Source organism: Plectrocnemia conspersa, unplaced genomic scaffold (assembly GCF_051122295.1).
Source record: "Plectrocnemia conspersa isolate PC_06_02 unplaced genomic scaffold, ASM5112229v1 ptg000009l, whole genome shotgun sequence".
Classification (NCBI taxonomy): Eukaryota; Metazoa; Arthropoda; class Insecta; order Trichoptera; family Polycentropodidae; genus Plectrocnemia; species Plectrocnemia conspersa.
In genome coordinates, this window is record NW_028277173.1 from 7848849 (window position 1) to 7874421 (window position 25573).

The following is a 25573-nucleotide window of genomic DNA, read 5'->3' on the forward strand; positions in this document are numbered from 1 at the left end:
GTTTGCGTTAAGGTTTACGTTGACTCGCGGCTTCCAAAAACCTCGTTTGGCCAAACGAGCTGCTAGAGCTGCCTGAAACGTGAAAAGATCGATCAATAAAACATTCTATCGGTGTCGTATATTATCATATCTCATACAAACCAGTCATATTGTGCGACGATAACAATAAGCATTGTGTTTGTCATAATTATTTATACTGTATTATGTGATAATTTCATATAGTAGCTACGATTTACTGCTAAACAGCACCATTATAGATTTTAAAATGCAATAGCAAATCGAAATGATGATGATTTTATAAAAAATAAAATAAATAAATTAGTATTATTTTTAAATAAGTACTATTTTTATACTTCACAACTGGCATAACTCACCAACGTTTGATAATGAAAGTAATAAGCTTCTAAAGATATTAAAATAATAGTTTGCAGATGATATTTGCCCGCAGGCTGGAACGTAATAGTGCTATGTAGTTGTAGTTAAAATTATAGTCTTGAAAACATCCATACATGTTTTAATTAAATCTCAAAAAGCTTTATCAGGATTTTTCATTTTAAGCTATAGCTAACTACATTATAAATAAAGCATGTGAAATATTTTTATTTTTAATGATTAAAAAAAAATTACTTCAGTTGATATTTAACAATTGTTTATTACTTCAGTTTTGTGTTGTAAATGATTGTTGTAAATATTACAAAGCGTTGTACTACCAATTAATGAAGATATTAGAACAAAAACTTACATAAATCAATTAATCAACTCGTTTACAAAATTATTGCTTTTTTAATAATTAAAATAATATATACAAAAAATATAAATAAATAAATCAAGTTATTTTATTATACAAATAAGTATAATCAGTTACATAAAGTTTTTATGAAAGTAATTCATTACTTAACAATAAAAGTTACACAAATATTGGCATGCACGTTTCCGTCGAACGTGAAAAGTAATCGAATCATATAATAACAAACTTTTGGCACAATTTATTTATATAAAAGACCGAAAATATAATAGTGAAAGAATATCTTTTACAATAGTTTTAAAACTAGCATTAGTGTATCGGCTCGTTGATTACATAAATCGTCATAAAATTATGTATACATCGAAAACTAAGACTAGTAAATTAGTGTATATATAATAATAATTAATATTGCACCTTGTATTTATACTTCTAAAATGATAATCCCTCAAATACTGAACACGCAATGAAACTTTTTTTATAAGTTTTGGCAGTCTTTTGAGTTGGTTAATAAATAACTTCAAAGCTTATGTTAATTAATTATATAATATTATAATTGAGGAATGTATTTGAACGTCCGCTATAGGATGATCTATAGTGCAAAGTCGAAAAATATATAGATCGTCGTCTACTATGGAAGTGATCGAATTTCATACATAAATAAATATATACAATGTATTATTATCAAAATATAATTTGATATATTAATCGTTAAAAAGACACTTTTTATTGAACGAGGCGTTGCTCTTTTGTAAATGTTCAACTAAAAAAGATTATATCATAGCATGAAAAGCAATAATATGTATAATAATAAATAATATATTCGAATAGAAAAATTATCTGTACAGATTCATTATTATCGTACAAATTAAGTAGGATTATAGAAAAATGGCAATATATGTTACTCTTTGGTTTTTTCAGTTTCAACAAAACTTACTCACGAACAGGGCTCGAAATCGGAACACTCGTATAATACATGTTCTATAGAAACACAAAATGAGCTGCTTTCCGTTTTTCTCTGGTCTATTTCGAGCCCACTAACGTATTTTTTAATGAAATTATTCATTATTAGCATTAATGGATTAATATTTAAAATAGATTACAAGTAATGGAATAATAAGATACATAATATGATTATCTTTGATTGTGCGTTGGTGGTATAATGAAATTAATAATTGAAGGAGTATGTGTTCCTTATTAAAAATATATGTATTTGTACATCGGTATTGGTTTTTTTCTGTATAATATCACAAAAGAATACGTATTGTGTTTTGCACATTAAAAAGGCAATTGGATATGTTTTTTTAAATGAGTCAAAAATAATTCATCGTGATTCTGTATCATATATCGTAAGTCTATTTGTTCATCTAGGAGGGACGTCCCTCGGTGGAGGACTTCTATATTTTGCTCTGATGTGCAAAAAGGATTTGTTAGATGTTCCGTTCTGTTGAGGCATTGCCATTTTTATGCTCTTCTCGATACTTGATGGTGAAACTAGAGGTGTAATCGGCGATTTTAAGCCAGACTGAGACGGAGCTATCGGCGTTGAATGTCTTTGAACTCTAGCTGGTGATTTATTAAACTTTGAAGTTGAAGATGGCAAGTTTAGGCTTCTCCTTCTCATTCCGTTAACTTCTGATCCGGTCGTAGACGGGAAAGATTTCCTATTTTCCGTCGTAGGAGTCCTGACAGTTTTACCGTTCGTAGCTGGAAGTAATCTAGCACTGCTTTCGATAGGTGAAATCATCCTGTTGTTTATGACACTGTTAGATCTAATTCGTCTGTTGTTCGTCGTTGAGTTTAGATCTAGTTTTAGCGTCGACGGAGACATTTTGGGTTGCGATGGTGATTTCAAGTTCCTCGGAGAAGTCATTCCGGCTGATTGTGGAGTGGTCCGGCCACTCGCAGAGCATTTAGAAGACATTGATTTGACGGAATTCGGCGTGCTCTTACCGCTGCTGTTGGATACCTTTCCGTTGGAGACCTTTGAAGACATGTTTGAGAATGAGGTGCTGTTTACTGACGACGTGTCTGACATCGAATCTACGTTTGACATTGTGCTAGCGTTTGGGCAAATGTCTGAGTTGTCTACTGTGTCGTTGCATTGTGATTGGATACTCTGTAATATTGCGTTTTTGACCGTCGATGTGTTAAGCGTCGGTGTTTGTTGGACTAGATCTACGGTGGTAACTTTTTGTATTGCAGATGTGGATTGTGAGGATATAACACGTACTTGGCAAGGGTCGTGTCTGGTGAGGAAATGTTCTAGCGTATCCCAACCGCCCCCGACTCGGACCATCATGTGACGTCCTTTTAGTAACTGTAACGATACAATTCATACATGAAACAAATTATGCATACAAAAATATCTTATAAGGTAATCTAAAACATTAGAAGAGATTAAAAGTAATATATATATATTCTACAATATTTTACTATTACTTGGTCTAGATTTCAGAACATTGGCAAAACTAAAAAAATATATTTCAACCACATATTTAACATAAAGAAATTCAAAATCTTAATAGATATTGCCAAAAGAGTAAAAAATTCAAACTAACAAGGTATTTATGACAAAATTCCTGAAGTAAGAATTAATAGATATATTAACAAGAATGATTTAAATAAAAACCCAAAAAATGAAATAAAACTATTCATAACACAGTTTTAATGTACTACAAATTATAGTTTGAAGAGTTACTGTCAATAGATGGCAATACCAATCAGGCATGCAATATGAGCAGTAGCTTAAAATAGCCACCGCACTTTTGAGTAGGGAAGGAGGGAAAACTATTGAAATTGCTCGTTCTGTGAGACAAGTGATGTGATTATATTTTTCTCAGGTTCCTAAGGTGCAACTGAGCAAAATTAAAACAAATGCATTCAAAATAATACACATTTATATTAGAATAAGGGGGTGGATGAGTGCCAATATTTTGGGCAGGTCCCTAAACAATGTTAAATAGAGCGTAAATATAAATATAGATATGAATAATTATACTTTTTAATTGCACAACTAAATTAATTCATTATACTTGAACAGTAAAACAGAGGAAGTGGTGCACCACTTCTATAGATACTGAATTAACCATTACTCACAGATAAATTATTGATCGAAGTCTTTTGAGTTTGAACAGTGTTGCATTGTCGATATGTGTACATATTGACTATTCAGAATTTCTTACCAAAGAGATTTTTTGTTAAAACTTAAACCGCAAATGTAATAAAAAAATTAAACCTGTATTAGGATTAATATAAATGATTACGCTATCTTATATACATTCACATATCTGTTAAATTGATATTATCGACTTAGATTTTGGGGCTTGGGAGTGTTTTGTACTTACAATGAATATTGACATTAGAAGTTCTATACCAATTTCTCAAAAGTAAATTACTTAATTATTTATAAATATATATTTCGCTTTAGCCTATAAAAACAACTCAAAGATACTCACTCTAATAAAAACATTCCTTCCAGCGATGTTGTAACGACCCTCGCCAACTTTCTTCACTTTAAGTAGTTTGGAACACTTTCCTTCCGAACAATTACAATTCCTCTGCAATAATCTTGTAACAATCTGTACCCTCTTGTCCAACTCGGTCAGCGGCTTAACAGGTACACCGTCAAGATCTTCAGAGGTTGCTCGAGACCACGTGTCATCCGTATGATTCGAATGATTATCTTCACTTTCCGTTGTAAACAATGTAACGGGAAGAGATACTAAAATACCATTAAAACAAACTTTAATATATGTACACATAAAACATGTTTTATTTTGTGAAAACCAAATACCTTCAGCGTCAATTGGTGACACGGAATGTTCCAAATCGTTGCTAAAATTTAATATACAAAAAAAATATTACACGTATATATAATAAATACGTATTATACACTATCTTATATTAAATTTACTTCTCTATCTTAAGCGATTGCGGACCGTCTTCATGTTGAAATTGCCACCCTAATGCTGCACCAAGTCTCGTTTCTTTTTCTTCGATAATGCCAGCTTCTTCTAAGGCTATCTCTTTCTCTAATTGAACAAGACCGGGTGGTTCTACTTTAAACTTGGTGGCTATTCTAGCTAATTCTAACAAGCATAATATGACGTTTCTTGGTTGAGCGTGCAATACTGAAATATTGAGATTTTTGATGAAATATTTATGTTTGTATAAATATTCTTTTAAAAAATGCATTTATAATATTTACCTAGATCGTCACTTTCAAAGAGTAGATTTTCATGTACGCCCAACTGTCGACAAAACGTTATGAAGTTTTCCATGTTATCACGTGAGAAGAAACTTCTTCTGGCCGCTCGTTGCCAGCATCTTCCACGCACTTGTGGTACAGGCTGAAAATAATAATATAAATTAATAACTGACACCTTTTATTCAATTTAAGATTAATGAAATAATGTGATTTATGTTGTAATGATATATTTAATATGATTACATAATTAAGATTTAGTAATGAATTTGTGTTTATTACAAGTTTTAAAAATTTCGGTTATGTATTGTAGCTATTTTTATTTTACTATACAAGTATATGTGCTATGAAACAGAAAAAAAAGTTAATCGTTGTCTTCTGTATTCAAAATAATAAAATGAATATTAAAAAAACATTCAAGTGTAGAACACTTGAATGTTAGTAACAAGGGAAATAAAATATATTTTATTATTGGTTCTACACTTGGCTAAATATATTTAATAATTATTTTTATATTGTGTTTTTTATGTTTATGTTTTGTATGATAGTAAAAAGTAATACAACTATTTAATTTTATATAATGCATCATACTCGATTAGGCAGATTTTAAACTGTCCATTTTGGAGAATACATCAATATTTCGGGTAGTTTATTATAATAATATTTATGCTTAGATTATTACTATTTTTATATTGAATTTAGTATTAGGAATAGTGGATATGAATTATTTTACTAAAGTGAAAGTCAAGTTAAAATAAATTATTTAATATGATAGACATCTGTTGATTGCAATGAAAATTATTATACTTTGTATTATCACCCACAGCCACACTGTTGCAATAATAAAAATTACACACATGTTTTGGCACTATAATTTTTTAATAATATCCTAAAATTATTTAATATACAATAGTAATAATATTTAGAAAAAGCGTAGAAAAGTGAAAAGGTTTCTTGGTAGATAGTGACAGATCAGATGATAGGAACAGTCTATTTTTTTTGTAGAATCAAGTTATATCATTTAGGTTATAATTCGACGGCGACGGCGACAAGTGCCGATCCACAATAGCGTTTATCGGTTAACAGAAGCAAGAGTGTATAGATGCAAGGAAGTAGATAGATTTTTATATTAAAAATAACTAATCGCATTCTTATCTTTGTGTTACAATTTTGAGTCAGTCCACTTAAAATTTGTATAAATATTATTATATAAACATCATAATAGCCTTATCTGCTTCTAAAGAACGAGTTAAACTTTGGGTTCCTTTGTATGTTGATGTAAAAAGTGAAGGGGCTGGTTTCTCAGTCTTATCAGTGCTGATTTTAGGTGTAGCTTTACTTGGTTTAGAGTTCGGATGAACTCTTATGTGTAAAAGCTCTGGAGGAAGCTCTTACACTAAATGAAATGCTGGAGAAGTGCCGTTTCAGACGACTTTATATGCTTGGTTTGCTTGGGGGAGGTTACGTGCTTGCCCACTTTTCACCGCAACGAACAATAATGGGGGTGTAATTAGATTTCTTAATATCTGAAACATTTTTGTCTTGCGTCACCGCTAAAGAGATTTGGTAACCTAGCAATTTGTTATTTCGCATTCCAATGGGTTGACAATAACTGCATTTGTAAGACGGTTGTTTTTACATTTAGGAATGCTTTTAGCTATAAATGAATGGTATTTATGGCACTTTTAATGCGTAAAACAAGTTTTTTCACGTACAAAATAAAAGTCTTGTACCTATTTTGTGACCACTGAAGGTCACTGACACCCTACAATTCAATTGATTTATTAAGAGAAACAAGAAAATTTCAAGAAAATAGTAGTGAAACGTTTTTTTTAATGTTCTTTGAAAACTTGAGAAGAACTTTAGCTTATGCATATACATATTCTAGTACATATTATTGCTTAAGGAATATTAGCTTATGCAACATCAATGTCTAAATATAATGCACGAAGTTAGTTGTGAGCATAATAATAGTTTTAAACTTAGCTGAAGTACTTTATAATTGTACTTTATACATTATTATATGCAGTTGATTAAATAATAAGTAATAATTTATTTATGCTCAGATAATAATAATCAATGGTCAGTAAGCATTTGATAAAAGATCAGTTAAGCTTCGATTATATTGACAATACCAAATAAGTATTTTTCATTACATAAATATTTACTGTTTATTTAATATAAAAACTGACAATTAAACAGCTGATCATTTATTAAAACTATTGAAAGCTTAACTAAATATCTGAACAAATAAATATAGGTCAAGTATATGTGTAAAAATAATTATTTAGTTGATCTATCGCATATATAATAACATAATGTTTAATTTGATAAAATACAACATTATTTTCAATAGGTTTTAAGCAGTATGTTATTTTATACAAGAAATATGTAAATACTTCTGAATTATTTTTTTTCCATGGGCAATAAATATGGATAATTTCCGTTTAATTTATAACTACTTTTATGATTTCTTCGTTGATTTTTAACGGTTGAGTACTAATACAAATAAGTATGCACGTACCATAAACAGTGCTAAATTTATGGACAGTTTTGTTACGCTAGATTTTCCACGAATGAATCAATTTAACAGTATTTTATCACTAACCCAACATAACAAACTAACGATAAGTAATTATTGAATCGTCGGGAGTTTCCCGTATGGACTTTTTTTTAGATATATTATATATGTTCGGTTGTTCCCCATTCAGAGTTTCCTCTTTGACTTGATTAACAATGCTGTTACAAAATTTGAGATTGTTGTGATACAGTAGTAATTTATTTAACCTATTGTTAATACATAATAAAAACACATTTGTGACTAACTAACATTTAAGAATTCGGTACTTATTTATTACTTCTCTGATCCACTGAATACCAAATTACTTGTCACTAAATATTTAGTTAATCGACCTGTGTGTTTCGAGATTTGACTAAAACTATAATACTAAATACTCACTCCGTGATATGTGCCATTGTCAGCTGCCTCTTTAGCCTTATCCCTGATGATACCAGCCAGCTGTAGCAGCTCCACTCCATTGTCCAGGACGTTCAGAAAGTTGTCGCCGGTCAAGTGGTCGATGCCTGAAAACCGTTAAGTAAAATCATGGTTAAGCCATTGAGATCGAAAGTTACTGGATTTGCTATTCGACTTTTCTACGACCATTAAAAATGTTAATTGAACCTCGTGGACCATAACCGACGGGCTATTTCACACCTCGGAAGCGCGCGTTAATAGGTGCAGTAGTGGGTAATCTCATCTTTTCTCATCTCGTTTCGATAGTTTTAATTAAATGCCCGTTCTGATGGACGACTTCGAATCGCCGAGTCAGAGAATGATGGAAGCCAATAAGCAGCATTGTGATTGCGATAAAAGAGAAGTAATTATAAAAATGGCACGATAATAAAGCAGATTTACAATGAATAGCTATTATTTTATGCATGTGTAATTAATTGGAATGACTTAAATTTATTTGTGTTTAAAAATAAAACACGAAAATCCTTAGCAATGAGTTTCAGAAAAATTGCTTTCTCTCTCTGCTATTAAAACATTATAATTGTCTTACAATCGTTTTTTTGTGTTTGCATAACGGAACCCCAAATAATTTTAGTGTAGCACATCCAACCGAACAAAATTTAATTGTGTACGATGTTTAAAGCTTTGTCTAAGTACCAAAAGTCATTCACAAATTATATATTTCCGCCAAACAGATACCAAACGCAGCTTCCCTGGCTCAAAATTTCATAGAACAACAACGTTGTCGATTTTAAGCGGGTTCTAATCTACCTTTACTAAGTAATACAGTCTAATTCGTTATGTATTAAACAATAACATAGAGTCTGATTCCACCCTGAATCATCGTTATTAGTTAGATCATCGAGAACTGGAAGAAACATCAGACTCCCACAAGTATGAAGTGCATATAAGCCAAAATTACTTCTTCAGCATTTCGCTTACGACCTGGAATAAACAAGAGTAGCCGAACTCGCACTAAACGAAGCTACGCCGAATCGACCGAGACGACAAAGTAAAGAGCAGATATCTTGCTAATGTATTAATTTTTTAAATACAACCTAAATTTGAACCATCCGTAAAGCACTCTGATATATTATAGAATAAACTTAAATATTAATATTGTAGTTATTGTATTCCAAACTTTCGCTTTTATTATCGATATTAAATTACAAACATCACTCCACATTTTTTACCACAAACTGTTCGATATGGTCGATTCTTGGCTATTCAATAGACATGCCGTTAATTTACTATAAAACGCTACCGGAAATTGAAGATCCATTTCAAATTTCACTTTCGACTAGATGCAATATTTATATTAAATTACGTAATTTATTTTTATTTTATTGGAATCATGGTATCACTTGAATCGTAAAATAAAAAGTTTTTTCTCAGGATATTGAGGTTAAAAGTAATGTCCAGATGAGAAGTGGTCATCGTCCATACCCGTTCGACTCGTCAAGGTAGTAAAAAAGTCTCCTTGCTATCTTTGTCACGTATAAAGACTCGTTACAGTTATCATCTCAGATTCCTGGGACTGCAGCATCCGGGTTATTGGGTAACGAGCCTTGGACAACAAAAACAAACGGTAAGCATTAACACGCGTGGGCGTGATATCTATCTGCGAATTTTATTGACATTTCAGCGAATAATCCACACATAAAAATATATTGTTTACTGATACTCCGCCTACGTTATTCTAATAAGTTGCAATTTTCATTCAAATCGACATTGACGTTTGTGGCCAAAACAGTAACGTATTACATAGTGGAAATATTAAAAATAATATTTATCTATTTTTTTATTTAAATTATTTAAATCTACGACAACTCATTATTGACGAGCAAAATATGCTTACGCTTTTGCATTTGTAAAATAAATAATTTTAAGATAATTATAAGTAGCTTTAAAATTAAATCTCTGAGCTTCATTTTTATCCTTGTTTAATATTTTTTAAATGTTTAATATCTGCATATCATTATTTTCATTTTTATTTTCTTATAGCAATAAGTTAACGCATTTCTTTTACTTTCAGGGATACTTATTATCTTATGATTTATTAGACCAGCGCTGTCCAACTTCTTTTAAGCCGCGGGACATTTTCTTTAGCAAACATTTCGGGGGCCAAAGAGGATGGTTAATGAAAAATCAGTTATTATCAATTCAAAAGTTATTTTATTTATACGAAAAAAATAGAGTCAAAAATAACACATAACTAGAAATTATTTTTATTAGTATTTTTAATATTTAGTATTATAAAAAATGTTTTCGTATTTTAATGTATGATGGGTAATTCCGAACACAATTTTATATTTTCTTTCACAAATGTCGCGTCAAATATTAATTTTGACAAAGTTTCGCTCCCCAATGTTTGATGAAAATTTCGCTGTAAATTGTACAGATCGCGGGCCGCAAAAAAAGTTTCACGGGCCGCTAGTTTGACAGCGCTCACAATACTTGCAAAAATATCACTTCACAGAATCAATATTAGGATGCTTTATATATTGATTTTATCAAATGCTAGATCAGGGCTCGGCAACCTATGACCCGCGGGTCACCAAGTGACCCGTTTGATGATTTGAAGTGACCCATTTCAGTTCTGCAAATATCATTTTTTTTAACGTGTTACGATGTCAAGACTAGACCACGTATATGGTTGTTAGGACCAAAAATATTCACTCGCCCGAATAGTCTTTTTAATAGTCACACTTTAATTATTTTGACCCGCAGACAAAAAAGGTTGCCGAGGCCTGTGCTAGATGAAGATGAGGATCATTCATCCGAATTTTCTGGGCAAATTCTAAGGGAGGGGGGCATTTGCCCCTTCCCCCTTGAATTTGCCGAAGAAAAGTACACGTAATTTAATTAAATATTAAAAAAAGTTGAAAAGGCGTCCCTGAACTAGAAATTCTTAGGTTATCCCTAAAAGGAAATCTAAAAAAACAGTCCCAAATCAATCCCGTTTTTTTTTTAAATATGTCATTTCAGTAAAATCATATTAAAATACATTTTCATTAATAGATATATATATATATATTTATCAGTGAAAATATAATTTATCTGGCAGATGCTAGTAAAATTATATGAATTTAAGTTTTTCATATGTAGTAATAAATATATACAATTATTTATTTACATGGGACGTATAAATGGTACAGTGAATGTGTATTTTTTGGTAAAGTTATATTTTCACTAGTGAAGTCCAAATACATTTTCACCAGTAGATATATATTTCTACTAGCGAAAATATGTTTTAATTGATAGGCGCTAGTGAAATTATATGCTATTTGAAAATGTCTGTGAAACTGAATTTAACAGTTGCGAAACGTAACTTTGCTTACGGACTTCTGATATGAGAGTATTGGTCAAAGTGTATTAAAATTGAATTTTGGTCAACAGGACAAAAACAATTATCACTTCTCAGAAGTAAAAAATTCACGGCAAAAGCGATAAGATTGTGTCGGCTCAAAGCGAAGAACGCTCGGTAACAAGCGAAAGATTTAACAAAAAAATATAATTATTAAAATACGGTGCTTTTCCATGATTTTTTCAAGTAATTCTACACAAGTATCGAACATTTAAAAATTGTAGATACTCCTCCGACTCGATTGTTCTTGACAGAAAATCAAAAAGTTGGATTGAATTTTTAAGTCCGTACTATAAAATCGACTGACAGCTATCTATAAGTAGCACGGAAGTAAGTTGTATCACTCAAATTAATTAATATACAAGGAATGTAAATAATAAGATCATTCACTATTTTATCTAAAAATATTATAAACGGTTAAGTTCTTATCACATATCATAACATTACTATTTTAAAAAATAGTAGAAATAATTATATACCGGTATTCAGTTGTTATAAAAAAATAAAAACATTTTTTTCTTATAGTCCATATACGCTGCGACTAAGCGGTAAATTCGACCGGACAATTGCACAAGTGTGTCGACCGCTTAATTAAGCGTCTTATGTCATGATCGTTATTGTTAAATTGGCAACACTGACGCAACGCGCGCAATTAGCATCGTTTCAAATAATGTAAACATAATTTTAATAATGCGATGCTAATTTATTAGGTTCGCTCTCTGGGCATTTTTAATTTCAATGATCGCGATGAGTTGTCTATCTGTATTTACACATAAACAATGGTGTATGTAATGTGTTATAATACAATTCAAATAGAACCTACCACATGTTTGCATGCATAATTGAGTGTGCCAAAAGTTACTAGCCTAATTAGGTAGGTATAACAGTTTTTTTCTAGTATGAATCACAAGAATTTAGTATTTACTTGGACTATTTCAAATTTTCTACCATTTATTTATATATTTGTAGAATATGTATTAAATAATATATATTCGAAAGAAGTTGATTTTTTTACTTAACGAGTGTAATAAAGGTAAAAAAGCGTCCCACAATATAATGCTTTGTATTTTTTTCTTTGATATCATCACGCCTTCGCGGCAAAACCTACAGGTTTTATATCGAATTATCTCAAATAGGATCGTCGCGTCATTCTCGCCATTTTATCTACAATGGAAATGGAATAATTTTTGCGAGCCATTTATTTTTGTAATAACCCGAGATTGAATTTCGATTCTAGATTGAAGATCTTGTGGGAGATTAATAATTGCGATTAGAAACTCTATATGTCGTATACCGAAACTAAGTCGATAATGTACATATGATTCAAACAACTTTCAACTTAATATCCAACTCAATAGAATATTAAGTTGAAAGTCATTTAAATCACATGTATATTATCAACTTACTTTGGACTTACTGTCATCGCTCTCGCCCACCGTCTACTTGAAGTCAATTAACACTAGTCGATCCGTTAAAAGTCCATCTCCATCAAAAGCTCGCATCCGAATCGCATTAAAGACCATCTTCCAATTTCGAGGGAAAAACAATGAGGAACTCACCAATTGTCTTGTTGATCCAGTCGGCCAAGTCTTCCTGCAGCGGGAATAGCTGTCTAGCCTGAGACATGTACAGCCTGTCTCTGTAGTACTCCGTGACCTCTTCGTCCGTGCAAGGGGTCTGCTTGGAGGCCAGACCCACGTCGGCCCTTTCATAACTGCTGCCAGACCTTCCGCCGTTGACCACCACATCTCCGCACCCTTGAAACCGTTCCTTCTCTTCAACGCTACTATCCACTTGTGTTATCACTGTGCTCTCGATGCAAATCTTGGGCTTGGGCACCTCTTCTTCTACTTTCTCAGTCGCGTGTTGGATTATGGTATCCAAAGCTATTTTGTTCTGACTCGCGTGCTCAAAGGCGCTCCTCACACACTCGAAAGCATTAGTCCTATCAAAGGAGTTGATTATCCTATCGAAATTGCCGCTCAACGGCCTTCCAAATATCTTATTAGGATGCTCGATAGGCGATGGGGTGGTTACGGGCCCCCAAGACGTTCGATTCAGCTTCATTGGTCCAGAATTTGTGTGGCAGCGGTAAGAGTATGCCATTGTCGATTATATAAGTTGTCAATGATGATAAATGCTGATGAGGGCCGAATCCATCTCGATCTGAAAATCAAAAAATATACATGATAAAATTATTACTTACTAGCTTTCTAATTGTAATGGTTAAAACGAGATGATATATTAAGTGTGGAAAGTGTCACGAAAGGGATTCTGAGTGTCAACAAATTGTCACATTTCACTGACTTTCTCTATCTGACGGATAAAGTCAAGGTATACATATACAGTGTCACATAGCTGCAAATATCATACTTTAAATATAAAATAAACTTTCAGCTTATATGTTTTATAATTTTTTATTAGAGGCTAGAAAATACGCACAAAACATAATTTCATGATTAATTTTATCTTTACAATAACAAGTACATGGCAATAACAGTTTTTATTAGTATTTTACGATCATTGTGCAAATTATTGTTGGCAATACAAGAGATTTACATAATTTTTCACTTTACGCGGAAGTTTATATTTGATATGCGTATGATAGGCTGAAAAAATATTATATAAAATCATGATATTGCTAACAGTATAAAAAAGTGGCAAGAAAGTTGTTTTATGATAGAATAACCACAGATTTTTATAGATCGATTGTTACAATAGATTTTAAATAAAAAAGAAATACGATTTTTAAAGAACTGCTTTTCTAAGGGTTTTATTTATATATTTTTTAATTCATTTATTTTTAGTTTATTGTTAAAATTACAACTACAGAAAAATACATACACTAGAAGTTGCTGGTTAATTATAAGATAAAATTAAAGAAATAGTAATAAAATCACCGTTGAAATAAGTTATATAAGACTCAAAATTGTGAAACTTGAATTTACTAAGAATCGGAAGGAAAATTGATATTTAGCGCCTCTAACATGACGACACAAATAAAACAATGTACACCTAAACCGACGCCACAAATATCGTCCCCGAGCCAACAGGTAGCGAACATTGTTGAAAAATTTTAACATTTCTAATATTATATGTAGTTTCGTCTCAAGTTTAATATATTTGTCATAAAAAACGACGAATACAAAATATATTCGAAATATTTTATTGAACAACCACTTCGCTTCAGACTTTGAATATATAAGATCTCAGTCAGAATTCTAATTAAGTGAAACGAACGTTATGACTAGTGTTTATCATATCTTATTGATTTCCATTTCTCAAAAAATAAGAAATTTATCCAAATTTCACAAAAAAATACACAACAAATTTAGACATAAAAAAAGTATGTATTTAAATAATTATTACATATATATTATTATTTCGAAAATATTTTTTTTATTTTATTAAACACAATTTGGGTACATATTTATGCATGTGACTAATATTATAGTTAATAAATAGAATAAAAACGAACGCGAAAAATGTTTAAAAAATATTACCCTATTAGAGTATAATATATAATTAAATGTCTGCGGTAAGGTTATCATACAAATATTAATATATCCGCTGCCTTGGGAAAAGTTTATCCTTAAAACGTACGATTCTGACCTGCCTTAGAGGCCAACAGCAATTCGTATACAAGAAATTCTTAATTCTTAAAAAAATCGTTCCATCTAAACGAAGGACAATAAAATCTAATATGGAGAAGGAACACGGGCAATCAGGGATAATTTCCACTCAACCTTTCCCCACAGACACTTTTCAAATATTTTTTTTGACACTACTGACATCTATACTTCAACATTTATATCATAGTCCAATCTTCCAGAGCCCTCCAACTTGGACTACAACTATGAGAATACAGAAACCACCGATTCTCTCTTCGCATACACTGTTATGCCTGCACTACACTCTATGGAAGCTGGCCAAGGTTGGCCAAGGACGGAGAATGTAGTGAATTACTTCGGTCGAGCTCGGTTCTGTCCGCTCTAAAATCTCTCGGAAGTTGTCCGAGGTTACCGAGAACGGGAGGTAAAGTGGGATTAATTCAGTCGACTTAGCCAGCTTCGAGCGCTTCCGAACATTGTCGGAAAAAGGACCGAAGTCTTTCGAGCGCGAGCCGTGAGATACTCTTCCCCTTTCGCTCTCTCGCGTGTTGAGTGACGAGAGTGAGAAATATAATGATATAGTGTTTCGCAAACTGAGATAGAACGAGTAACTCGGTTCAATTTCAGTATGCGCGTAGGCGTCCTATGGTTAACACGCATGTCGAGTGCTGCACCGTATTCACGTGGTCAATTTATAATACCACATGCTTATCGGGGACTTCAACAGACTCTTACTGACATCTTTGATTTTTTTATGGCACCAAAAGAGATTAATTATATTTTTGATAGTATATTCTTCTAACAGATATAGCTATTATATTTTTTTCATATAAAATTAAATAATTAAAAAATAATTAGTGGTACTTGATTTTGTTAAAAAAATCGTTATGAAAATCCTTATGTATTTTCCTAGATCGGTTTATATAAATGTCACACCATAACGAATTCTTATTTAGAATCGATGACAACAAATTTTAGGATAGTCACAGATGTGGTGTTCGTATTCTGAAGTATCATTTTTATGCTTTATGGCATTTTGCATAAGCCGACAAAGATTTTGCGTGAATTGAATATTTACGACCGAAAAGTTTTCACTGATATTGTATTGGTGAGTGCCCTCACAAACTTTAATAATTATCAGTAGCGTAATTTTAATATTATGACAATTAAAAAATTGCGATTATTTGGCACATTATTCGATCACGCGAAAATATGCCAGCTGTACGTGACAGCAGCCGCCGTGCGGATGTATTCACGGCCGGAAGTCGGCGACCTCGGCCGACTTCAGTTGAACTTCGGTTCGGACAACTTCCAGAGAGTGTAGTGCAGGCATTACAGCTCGATTATATACACTTGATTATTTTTCAGAATAGGAACGATATTAGTATTGTATATATGAATGACGAGGAACGGTCTGAGCAAACTAAAATCCAGCTGGAATTATACGCGGTATTAAGTTTTTATTATTTAGCGGAACAATATAGCTTCGGCCAGTATTATGTTTATAAGATAATCGGGGGTTTTATATTTATACTATAATCGTGCCACAAAGTGTCCGATGCTTTTTCTAGTCTGCTTAAAACAGATGATCGTCAAGTTGATACAATGTTAGCTTCGGATTATTTTTAATAAATATGCAAAAAAATATTTATTACAAAAGCGATTTTTATCTGTAATTGCATCCCTTCATTTGCATCGACCGCAATCGACACGCCTCTCCGCTTTGCATCTGAATGCGATCTTCTTACATAAAAAGGCTGTTCATCCCTGATTTACAGTATAAAACACCACCGCAAATCATCCTTGACAACGAGACCGACAGAGGAACTGAAGGAGTGTATTTTACAACATTGTAGCGCAATTCGCATGCGCTTCGATAAATAATAGCAATAAATAAAGAGAAGCGGGTAAATAAAAAAAACATAGTTATCTTGTGGGCGGTTGTGCAATAATATTATGAATAATGTGTAATATAATAATAACAATGAAAAAAAATTATCTATAATATTATGAAATGTAAAAAAGCGGTTCGATAGTTTGAGTGGAGGTGTGTGCTAATTAATTGTGTGGTGTCGCATCTCGATGCGTTTGTGAGGATGATGATGATGCGAATGTTGCGGAGGCGATTTCATAATTGCAACAATTGTGCGACGATTGTGCAATTGAGTGCAATGATAATTCGGCACGTTTGCAGTCCTATCATCTCCAATTTATGATTCATCTTTAAATATATATGTTGTTAACAGTATATTTTAATAATAGGAGTATTAAAAAAAAAAATATTATTGAACACATAAAAGTTTATTATTACATCAGTTTGATCTAAGGTATTATTTAGTCAACTTTTTATATTGTTGAAATCTAAGAAAAAAATAAGATACGTACAGACATTTAAAATATTATATAACAAAATAATTTTTCATAACAACGTATCATCATCGCATCACATAGAATGATGTAACCCGACATTGAACATCGCTTATAAGGACACATCGATCCTTTTTTTTCCCAGTCCGAATAAAACGCAAACCGCGTATGTAACATAAATATATCTATAACAACGCTACATTTTTTTTATTTATCAAATGAAAAATTGCGACTCTCTGTTCTTCGGTCCGAGCGAGGTACGAATTGATGAATGCCTTCCAATTAAGCCGTCTTCCATTTTTGGAAGGTACAACATCATGCTCGGCGAGTAGGAACACTGGTAAAGTTCTCATACTTGTACCGAAACCAAGGTCGGTGATAATCGAACCTGGAGAAGGAATTCGCGCGAAAGCCTTTGTGAGAAACTATCGACTATGTAATAATCACGATCGTGATCATGTATGTTTAATATAATACACACAATGTGATATAACATGATTAGTCCATATATGAACGATTCCGGCATCCAATCAATCTTTAATATCACAGAAATTAACTTGAGGAGCCGTCACTTGTCACCGGGTGGAAGGAGATATATTTTCAAGTCAATACTAAGGAATGACTCACAGCTTAGTGTTTAATTTAATTTTAGACAGTAATTTAATGTAAGCACAATATCATTTAATTTATTTAAAATAAATTAAGACCTATGTGACGTAATAGGTTACCCCAATGCGACACAATTATAATAAAAAACGATATAATACATAAAAAATATATTCATAACATTAAATAAGATCCTTGTAGCTGACATTAAATAGATTATCGTATCAAGAATCCGGATGGCGATAGGCATAGTTGAATCGGCTAAAGCGGACGTCCTGGCTTTAACGGGCATTAGAAGAGGACGCGATCGTGATTCTCGAAAACGATTCGAAACCCAAAACTAAAATTCCTCTAAAATGCGAGAACTCAGCGAACCATATCATAAATCTCCAAAAATAATGGCGAATATTCTCATAGAAAGGTATCTCAAGAACTTTTTTGATTAAGATGGAGTACTTGTTTATTCGCGGATTTTAAATTATAGATCCAGATTCAAGGGTGCTACTAATTAAGGAGTCATAGTGAAACGCGTTCCTCATAACAAAGCTGACCATCTTATATGTACAGATTATATGTAACGAGAGAAACGATCTGATAGAGAATGAGATTAAGAAAATTACATAATATGCCACTTTCCGACCAAAAAGGGCAGACGTAGAGCTTCCGACAGTAGAACCGGAACCGGTTCCCGCGCGTTTTGAAAAGAACCGAATACCTTGTTATTTTTATCAGGTATCCAGTAATTTTTATTTCAATATGACTCCACAAAACCCATTTAGAAAATAAGTGGGTATTGAGAGAAATGTATCGAAAAATTACATGAATTCCCTAATTAACAGCCCAAAAGTATTGTTTTAAAATGTAAGTTTTAAGATGCATTTCGTTTCTTAATAAAAAAATGAAAATGCAAGTATTTTAAAAAATTACACACGACATACTCGGAGGACGGTCGTACACAAAAAAAACGATATTTAAGTATATTGTTATTATTTACCGTCAGTGATTTTTGATCGTTAGAGTCTTGCTCATGCGGTATCCATCGGTTGATGGTTAGCACTGCTGGCACGGGTTCTGAACAGAATTTTTTAAACTATTCTAATGCAAATTTTATACCAACTACACTGAATAAATTTATTTTATTGCAATTTATATTTATTATCGTTTAAGAAGAGATAAAAATATTTACTTTTTCCTTTTGCAAATATGAAAAGAACAAATTCTGCATGTACAATTACATGATTCATAAATAAAAGATAATTGTTTTTTTTTTTTTTTTTGATACTTGTACAAGAGTTCATAACCGCGAGAGTTGACAATGCTCGGCACTTAATATAAACGATAACTCTGTGTTAGTATATAAAAGTAGACAAAAATTACCCGGAACCATGTTTTACCAAATGTTAGATAAAAATAAAACATCAAGAATTTTTATTTCACGATAAATATAATAGATCCTTTTTTTTGTTACAATTTAAATTTGTACGAATATTTTTAAATTATTTACAACCGCTGCATAAGAAAAGGTGAATCTGTGTCATGTTTGAAAATATGCATGCTTTTAATAGAGTTTTGAAAAATTTAAATGGCAAACAATCGGTGTTATCTTTGATTTTGATAAGAAGAAACTTAGCGTTGGAGTCGGCAGATTGCACAAATGTATGGGGACTTTCCACAGAGTTATGTCATAAAATTTGCTTATCGGCGAACTTAAATCCCGTTGTTTTAATAATCCAAAGAAGTTTTTGTTTGAAACACATTGTTTGAAACATGAAAAATGTAATGTAGTAACAGATGTTACTGTTATTATAATATATATTTCTAAAATAAATACACCAAATCTAAAATAAATACGGAAATCTGAATTTCAGGAACCGAATGTTTTTAATTAATAAAAAAAAATAAGCCTGAAATAAGAAGTAACTTAATACTGTGTTCTATGATTAATAAATCTTTAATGAATATGTTGTTTATTACATTCTAGTCAATACATTCAAAATTTTATATTTATTGCTACTACTATTTGGGTTTTGTATATTATTAATTTTACAGTTGTGTATATATTTTTTTAGATACAAGGCTCGCAGATAAATGATTATTTTTTATAGTAAACATAAGGAAAAAATATTATGATACAAGACTAATATATCAAGTTTAATTACTTATGAAATTCTTGGACCAATAATACAACTGATCAGCTAATAAATTATATATGCTATAATACAAAAGTAAGTAAAAATTTCGTAACATAAACAACAAGAAACTTTTATGATACACTTTATAAATTATATAATATTTATCAAGCGTCGTGACTCAATAGTTATGGTTCTGTTATTTAAAAACATTCATTACTCGATTTACGCGGTAAATCGCGTAAATCGAGGCATAGAACGAAATTTGTATTAACTCATAAAAGTAAACAGTCGAATTTTTAGTGGCACACTGCATGGACAGTGGGAGAGGTTCCACGTGTAATGTGAGAATAAGCCATGCATTAACTCGTGTGTTTTTATATAGCCACGATACATGTTTAGAACCGAAATTGATTGATTTAGAGTATTAAAAATGTTTTTATTTTAACCACGTAAATCGAGGGCTTGTTGATTTTACTGGAAATGGCAATGAATGTTTTTATGACATATTTATCAAATATGTCGCAAATTTTGATTGTTCTGTGACATATTTGAACTTTTATGTACCATTTTAATAGGAAATTATATTTTAACTAATAAATATGTAAGTATATTTCTGTGTTTTTTGATCAAACAACATTTTTTATAATGAAAAATCGACTATTTCTTACAATGAAATAATTAATAAATTTGAAGCTTTATTTGAGCTCACTTGATTTGCACAATAAGATTTTTAAGTCACTTCCTAATGTTTGTTGTGTAGTGGATACATCAGATTTTTTAATTAGGTACAATGGAACTAGTTTTGGAACTCTATTAATCATAATAAATTATATTAACTTGAATGTCCATTGCACATAATCTTTCTTGTACTCATAATTTTCCTTTCCTGATTTAGGAACATATGAAAATCAACTGATCAAAATGTAAGTGAAGTCATATAAAATCGCTTTAATGAATTTAGTCTGATAAATGATATTAAGTGATAAATACTAATTGATTAATTTATATCCTCACCAAGTATTAAAACCTTTAATAGGATTGCCATTTTCCAAGCGTTGACAATGTTGACATAATCCGGTCAACACCCCTTTGGGTTGTTTTCAACCCTTGTAACCACGTTTGTGCAAATAGCCGTAAAGGCAAAATTAAGCGTTAAATGCATCCTGAATAGTAAGCATGTTCTATAATGGCGGTTTAATAACTTAACTTCAGACCACAACACTTAATTAGAAATGACTAAAATTGAGACGATGTAAATATGTAGATTTTCATATATGAAGAACAACTAATGTTGTAAATGGATTTTTTTAAAAGGTAATTAATAAAATACAAGTATAACAGTTAAAATAGTTGTATTATATAATTTTTTGCAAGAACTTATTAGAAGTGATTTTTCTACATTGAAAGGAAATCAAGCGGTTTATATATATAAGAACTTTCTATGTACAGCGCTAATGTGAGACTGTCCAAGATATTTTATTGTAGGAATGTAGGAAAATGCTTGAACATGGGAGTTATGATATAAATCTTACATTTTTATATAAGATACATTTTTAATTAAAAAACTAAATAGTATAGTGCTTTAATTGCATATGATAGAAAAATATGTTATATCTTAAAAGAAGTTGGATCTTTAGGAATTTTGGTCAAGCAGGACTCAAATAGAAGTATCAGTAGATAGTCCAGGAAAACGATGTTCTATTTTAAAAATATCCAAAGGAGGTGGACGAACTTAAATACACACAGTAAGGGTCAGATCATTTCGTTCCACCATTCTTGTGACACCAGTTAAATAAAACCGGAACACATGTTCTCGCGCGCTGCACCGATGACGGATGCGCTTCCCATTTCTTTATTTTCTTCGCCGCTTCTCAATCTTTTTTTGATTTTTATTGTTTTTTTCTTGTTAACGGAAACGCTCGGACACCTGTCCGACCGCTTCCGTTACGTCGCGGTGCGGATCTAGATGGGTATTAGCAGTTTTGTGGTTTCACGCTACGCTTGTCAGAATCGAAGAACTTTGGATCGTTATCGATAGTAAAACCAAAAGCCATAAGACCATAAATTCAGCGGTTGCGCTCCGCCATTCCCGAAATCCGCGGCTCAAATTGAATTAATTATCGGTTTGGCGTGATAAGACGGTTGGGTGATGTAACGGAAGCATCGATGGAATTTAACGTCAAATAAAACATTTTATTTGATACTTTAATCTCTATTTTTATTATGCAGCTTAATTTTTTAGAATTTAGGTCGCGTGGCGCTATTTTTTTAATCATCAAATTTTTTTTTTCTAAATAAAAGATGCACATAAATTATGTTTTTAAATATTTTTCAAAAGCTTATGTCTTACTTAAAGAAAATGACGTGGCTCATTAAGCTGCAGAGCGTTTTTTTTAGCCATTTTATTATTTTTTATTTTAAGCTTTCGTTCTAGTTAAAAATCTCGAGCTTTATTTAAAAGCAGAGCGAAAGAATAAAAGCTGCTTTTAGGTAGATTTCGTTCAACTTTAAAAGTCAGTTCCTTTATAACCAGTAATATTATAAAATATAATATATAATTTGTATATAAGGCAAAGATATTTATTTATAAATTATTAATATTATGCAACAATTTTTGAATTCTCGTCCAGTTTGTATAAACGCCTTGTCTGGATTTAAATTCTAGATTTCGGACATCATAACTGAACCAGAGTTTACGGAAAGAGGGAAGCGGATGCTTTCTCGATGTTATCAATCTCTGTAGAGTAGTTCCACTCTGTGTGTTCCAAGTTAAAAATATTACTTCTTGTCGGATGCAAGATGCACTTGTTAATATGTCGTAAAGACGCGTTTTGTTTATGGCGCTTTTAACGCGCATATGCACCAACTTTATTAAAGCAAATGCCAAGTAAGTGTGAACGTCTTGTGAGACCAAACTGAGACGAAAAATGTTGTTAGTAAGAACTATAAGGACAATGGTTCAAAGACCACACAAAAGTCCTCGTTACGATTAGAAAAAAAGGTTTCACATAAATTTCAAGAGAGCCTTCGAAACAATAGACAGAAAAATAATGTTAAAGAAATTGGAGAGTATAGGTATAAGTGATATAGTTTTAAGATGGTTTAATAATTACTTATATAAAAGAAAACAAAAAGTTAAAATAAATAATGTATATTCTGAAGAGAAATTAGTGTCTTATGGAGTACCACAAGGGTCTAAATTGGGACCATTGTTATTTGTTTTGTATATTAATGATATAGTTAATAACGTGAAAAAATGTAAAATTCATCTATTTGCGGATGACACATTAATGTATTGCATAGAAGTTAACATTAAAGAAATTGTAAATAATTTAAATAATGAATTAAGTATATTAGAAATATGATTAAAGAATAATGTACTTAAATTAAATGAGAATAAAACTAAATGTATGTTTATTAATTATAAAAATGTATTAGATAATAGTAATAAATAACTCTAGTATAGAAATAGTGGATAATATAAAATATCTTATATATAATTGTTCTAAGCCGCCGTCGTCGCTTCCGGACGCGCATAACTTTCAATGAAACATTCTCCGTTCAATTCTATACTCTGTAAATCGTATCGCTTTGTATGAACGGTGTGTAACAATACACGTAAACAAAGGAAATATATTTAATTATAATAATAAATAATAATAAAAATTAAAATTGTATTTGTTCTGATTGATTTTCGAGCCGCCGGTAATGCGTTCTGTTGTTTCGACCAATCAAAAATAAGCATTCAAATATTCAAATAGCGTCGACCAATGAAAAATAAGCATTCAAATTCAAATAGATAGTACCGTGACAACACTTTTAATTAATTATTATTTAATAATAAAATTTTGTTACGCGACAATAATTTTCATTAATTCGTCATTTGACTGAATAAAAATGAAATATATACATAATGTGTTGAGGATTAGAAGAATACATTGATTAAACTAGATCAACAATCATAAAATAATCTTCGTAATGAAATTTTCAAATTTTGAATTCCCGGCGACGGGCTCCGAGGCCTAAAAGTGAGTTTTTACTTTTAGAAATAATCGGATTGCAAATTAACTAGGTGTGTTATAACTATGAAAATTAAATATATACATAATGTGTTGAGGATAAGAAGAATACATTGATTAAATTAGATAAACAATCTTTGTAATGAAATCTTCAAATTTTGAAATCCCGTCGCCGGGCTCCGAGGTCGAAAAGTGAGTTTTACTTTTATTTTACATAAACATTATCATTGCTTTCCGATTTAATACATATATACGTTAGATTTTAAGAATTTTAAATTAACCAGTTATGTTTTAAACATGAACGTGTAATATATTCTTAGTATGTGAGGATTGAAAGGTAATGTCGATCAAATCGGCGCTGTCGGACAGCTTATAAATGTGTACTTTCTTGGATGTTATCTAATAAACGACATTTTACAATGATTATAAATATGTGATTGCATACCTGGAATAATCGATAGCCAAAATATCTAAGAGTGGGTTATTTTTAATTCCGATGTGGCAAAATATGTACAATTTTTGTTCTGTGCCATCATTCCTCTTTCTGAATAGCCAAATTTAAGATATTCAGTTACATCAAACTTATGTAGTATGTTCTTTATAAAAAGATAATACTTGCTGACAGTGACTTCAACATGAGAAGATTAACTCTTTGTTTATATATACCAATTCTACGTTGTAGCCATTTAGGTCATCAAATTGTTCCATCATTGCTTCTGAAAAATAATTAAAAAACAATAAGACTCCTATCAAGAGTAAACATTGAACACATTATTACTACTAATATAATCCATAAATTAAATTTAAACGACAACCAAAGAACACAATTGATGGATGTACTGTAGAGGATTAAACATGTAGATTGGCATCTTTTCATCTTCTACAAAATTGTCACAATATGTCATATATTTTTTATTATTACTAGCATTGTAATATGTTTAATTAACTTCGGTATGTATACCTTTAATTGCCAAATCACCGCTGTTTGTCTTTTAATATTAGATCCTGGAAAGTCAATAGTAATTTTGTTAGAATAACCGTGTTATATTATTCATTTATAACTAAACACTTACTGGCACACCCACAATTTATAGTTTTGTCTATAATTTCAAATGCTCCATCACTTGAATCATCTTCAATTGTCACTTTTTAACAAAAGTGCCGCGATTATAACATATTACGCAGCCGGCACAGCGAGCGCTTGCCAGATGTGACAGAACTGTCAAAGCAAATTTGGGAAGTCCCGCGCTTGAGAACGAACTAAATTGATTTTAACGAGCGAAATTGATTTTAACGATTTAAATTGTAAAACATTTATTAAAATATGTATAAAAATCATCAAATACTAAAAAAAATGTTTTTTAAAATATTTTTTTAGTTTATAGATTTAAAATATAATATAAATAATGTGGATATGTATTAGCTTCTCTATACGGAAAAAATATGTACCAAAATTTTGGCGAACGTTGGCAATTTAAAGTTTTAGTTTTTAGAGAATTTTTAAGA

The 25573-nt window shown here is 31.2% G+C and overlaps 1 protein-coding gene across 9 annotated transcripts in view; it reads right to left on the reverse strand.

Annotated features, from left to right (window-relative positions):
- Window positions 1-814: 814 nt before the first annotated feature.
- The window catches only part of LOC148231791 (uncharacterized), a 76182-nt gene continuing 51423 nt past the window's right edge, over window positions 815-25573 (reverse strand). For 2 of the 9 annotated variants that reach the window (XM_088192097.1, XM_088192106.1), the window contains exons 2-8: window positions 12892-13498; window positions 7909-8033; window positions 4953-5094; window positions 4659-4875; window positions 4539-4579; window positions 4201-4466; window positions 815-3062 (exon numbers count right to left, since the gene is read on the reverse strand). In XM_088192097.1, coding sequence (XP_088048223.1) covers window positions 2106-3062; window positions 4201-4466; window positions 4539-4579; window positions 4659-4875; window positions 4953-5094; window positions 7909-8033; window positions 12892-13438 — 2295 coding nt within the window. In that variant the 5' untranslated portion in view covers window positions 13439-13498 and the 3' untranslated portion in view covers window positions 815-2105. Of the gene's footprint in view, window positions 3063-4200; window positions 4467-4538; window positions 4580-4658; window positions 4876-4952; window positions 5095-7908; window positions 8034-12891; window positions 13499-24512; window positions 25432-25573 lie in introns of those variants that run through there. The other 7 variants (XM_088192105.1, XM_088192104.1, XM_088192103.1 and 4 more) reach the window with 7 other exon arrangements.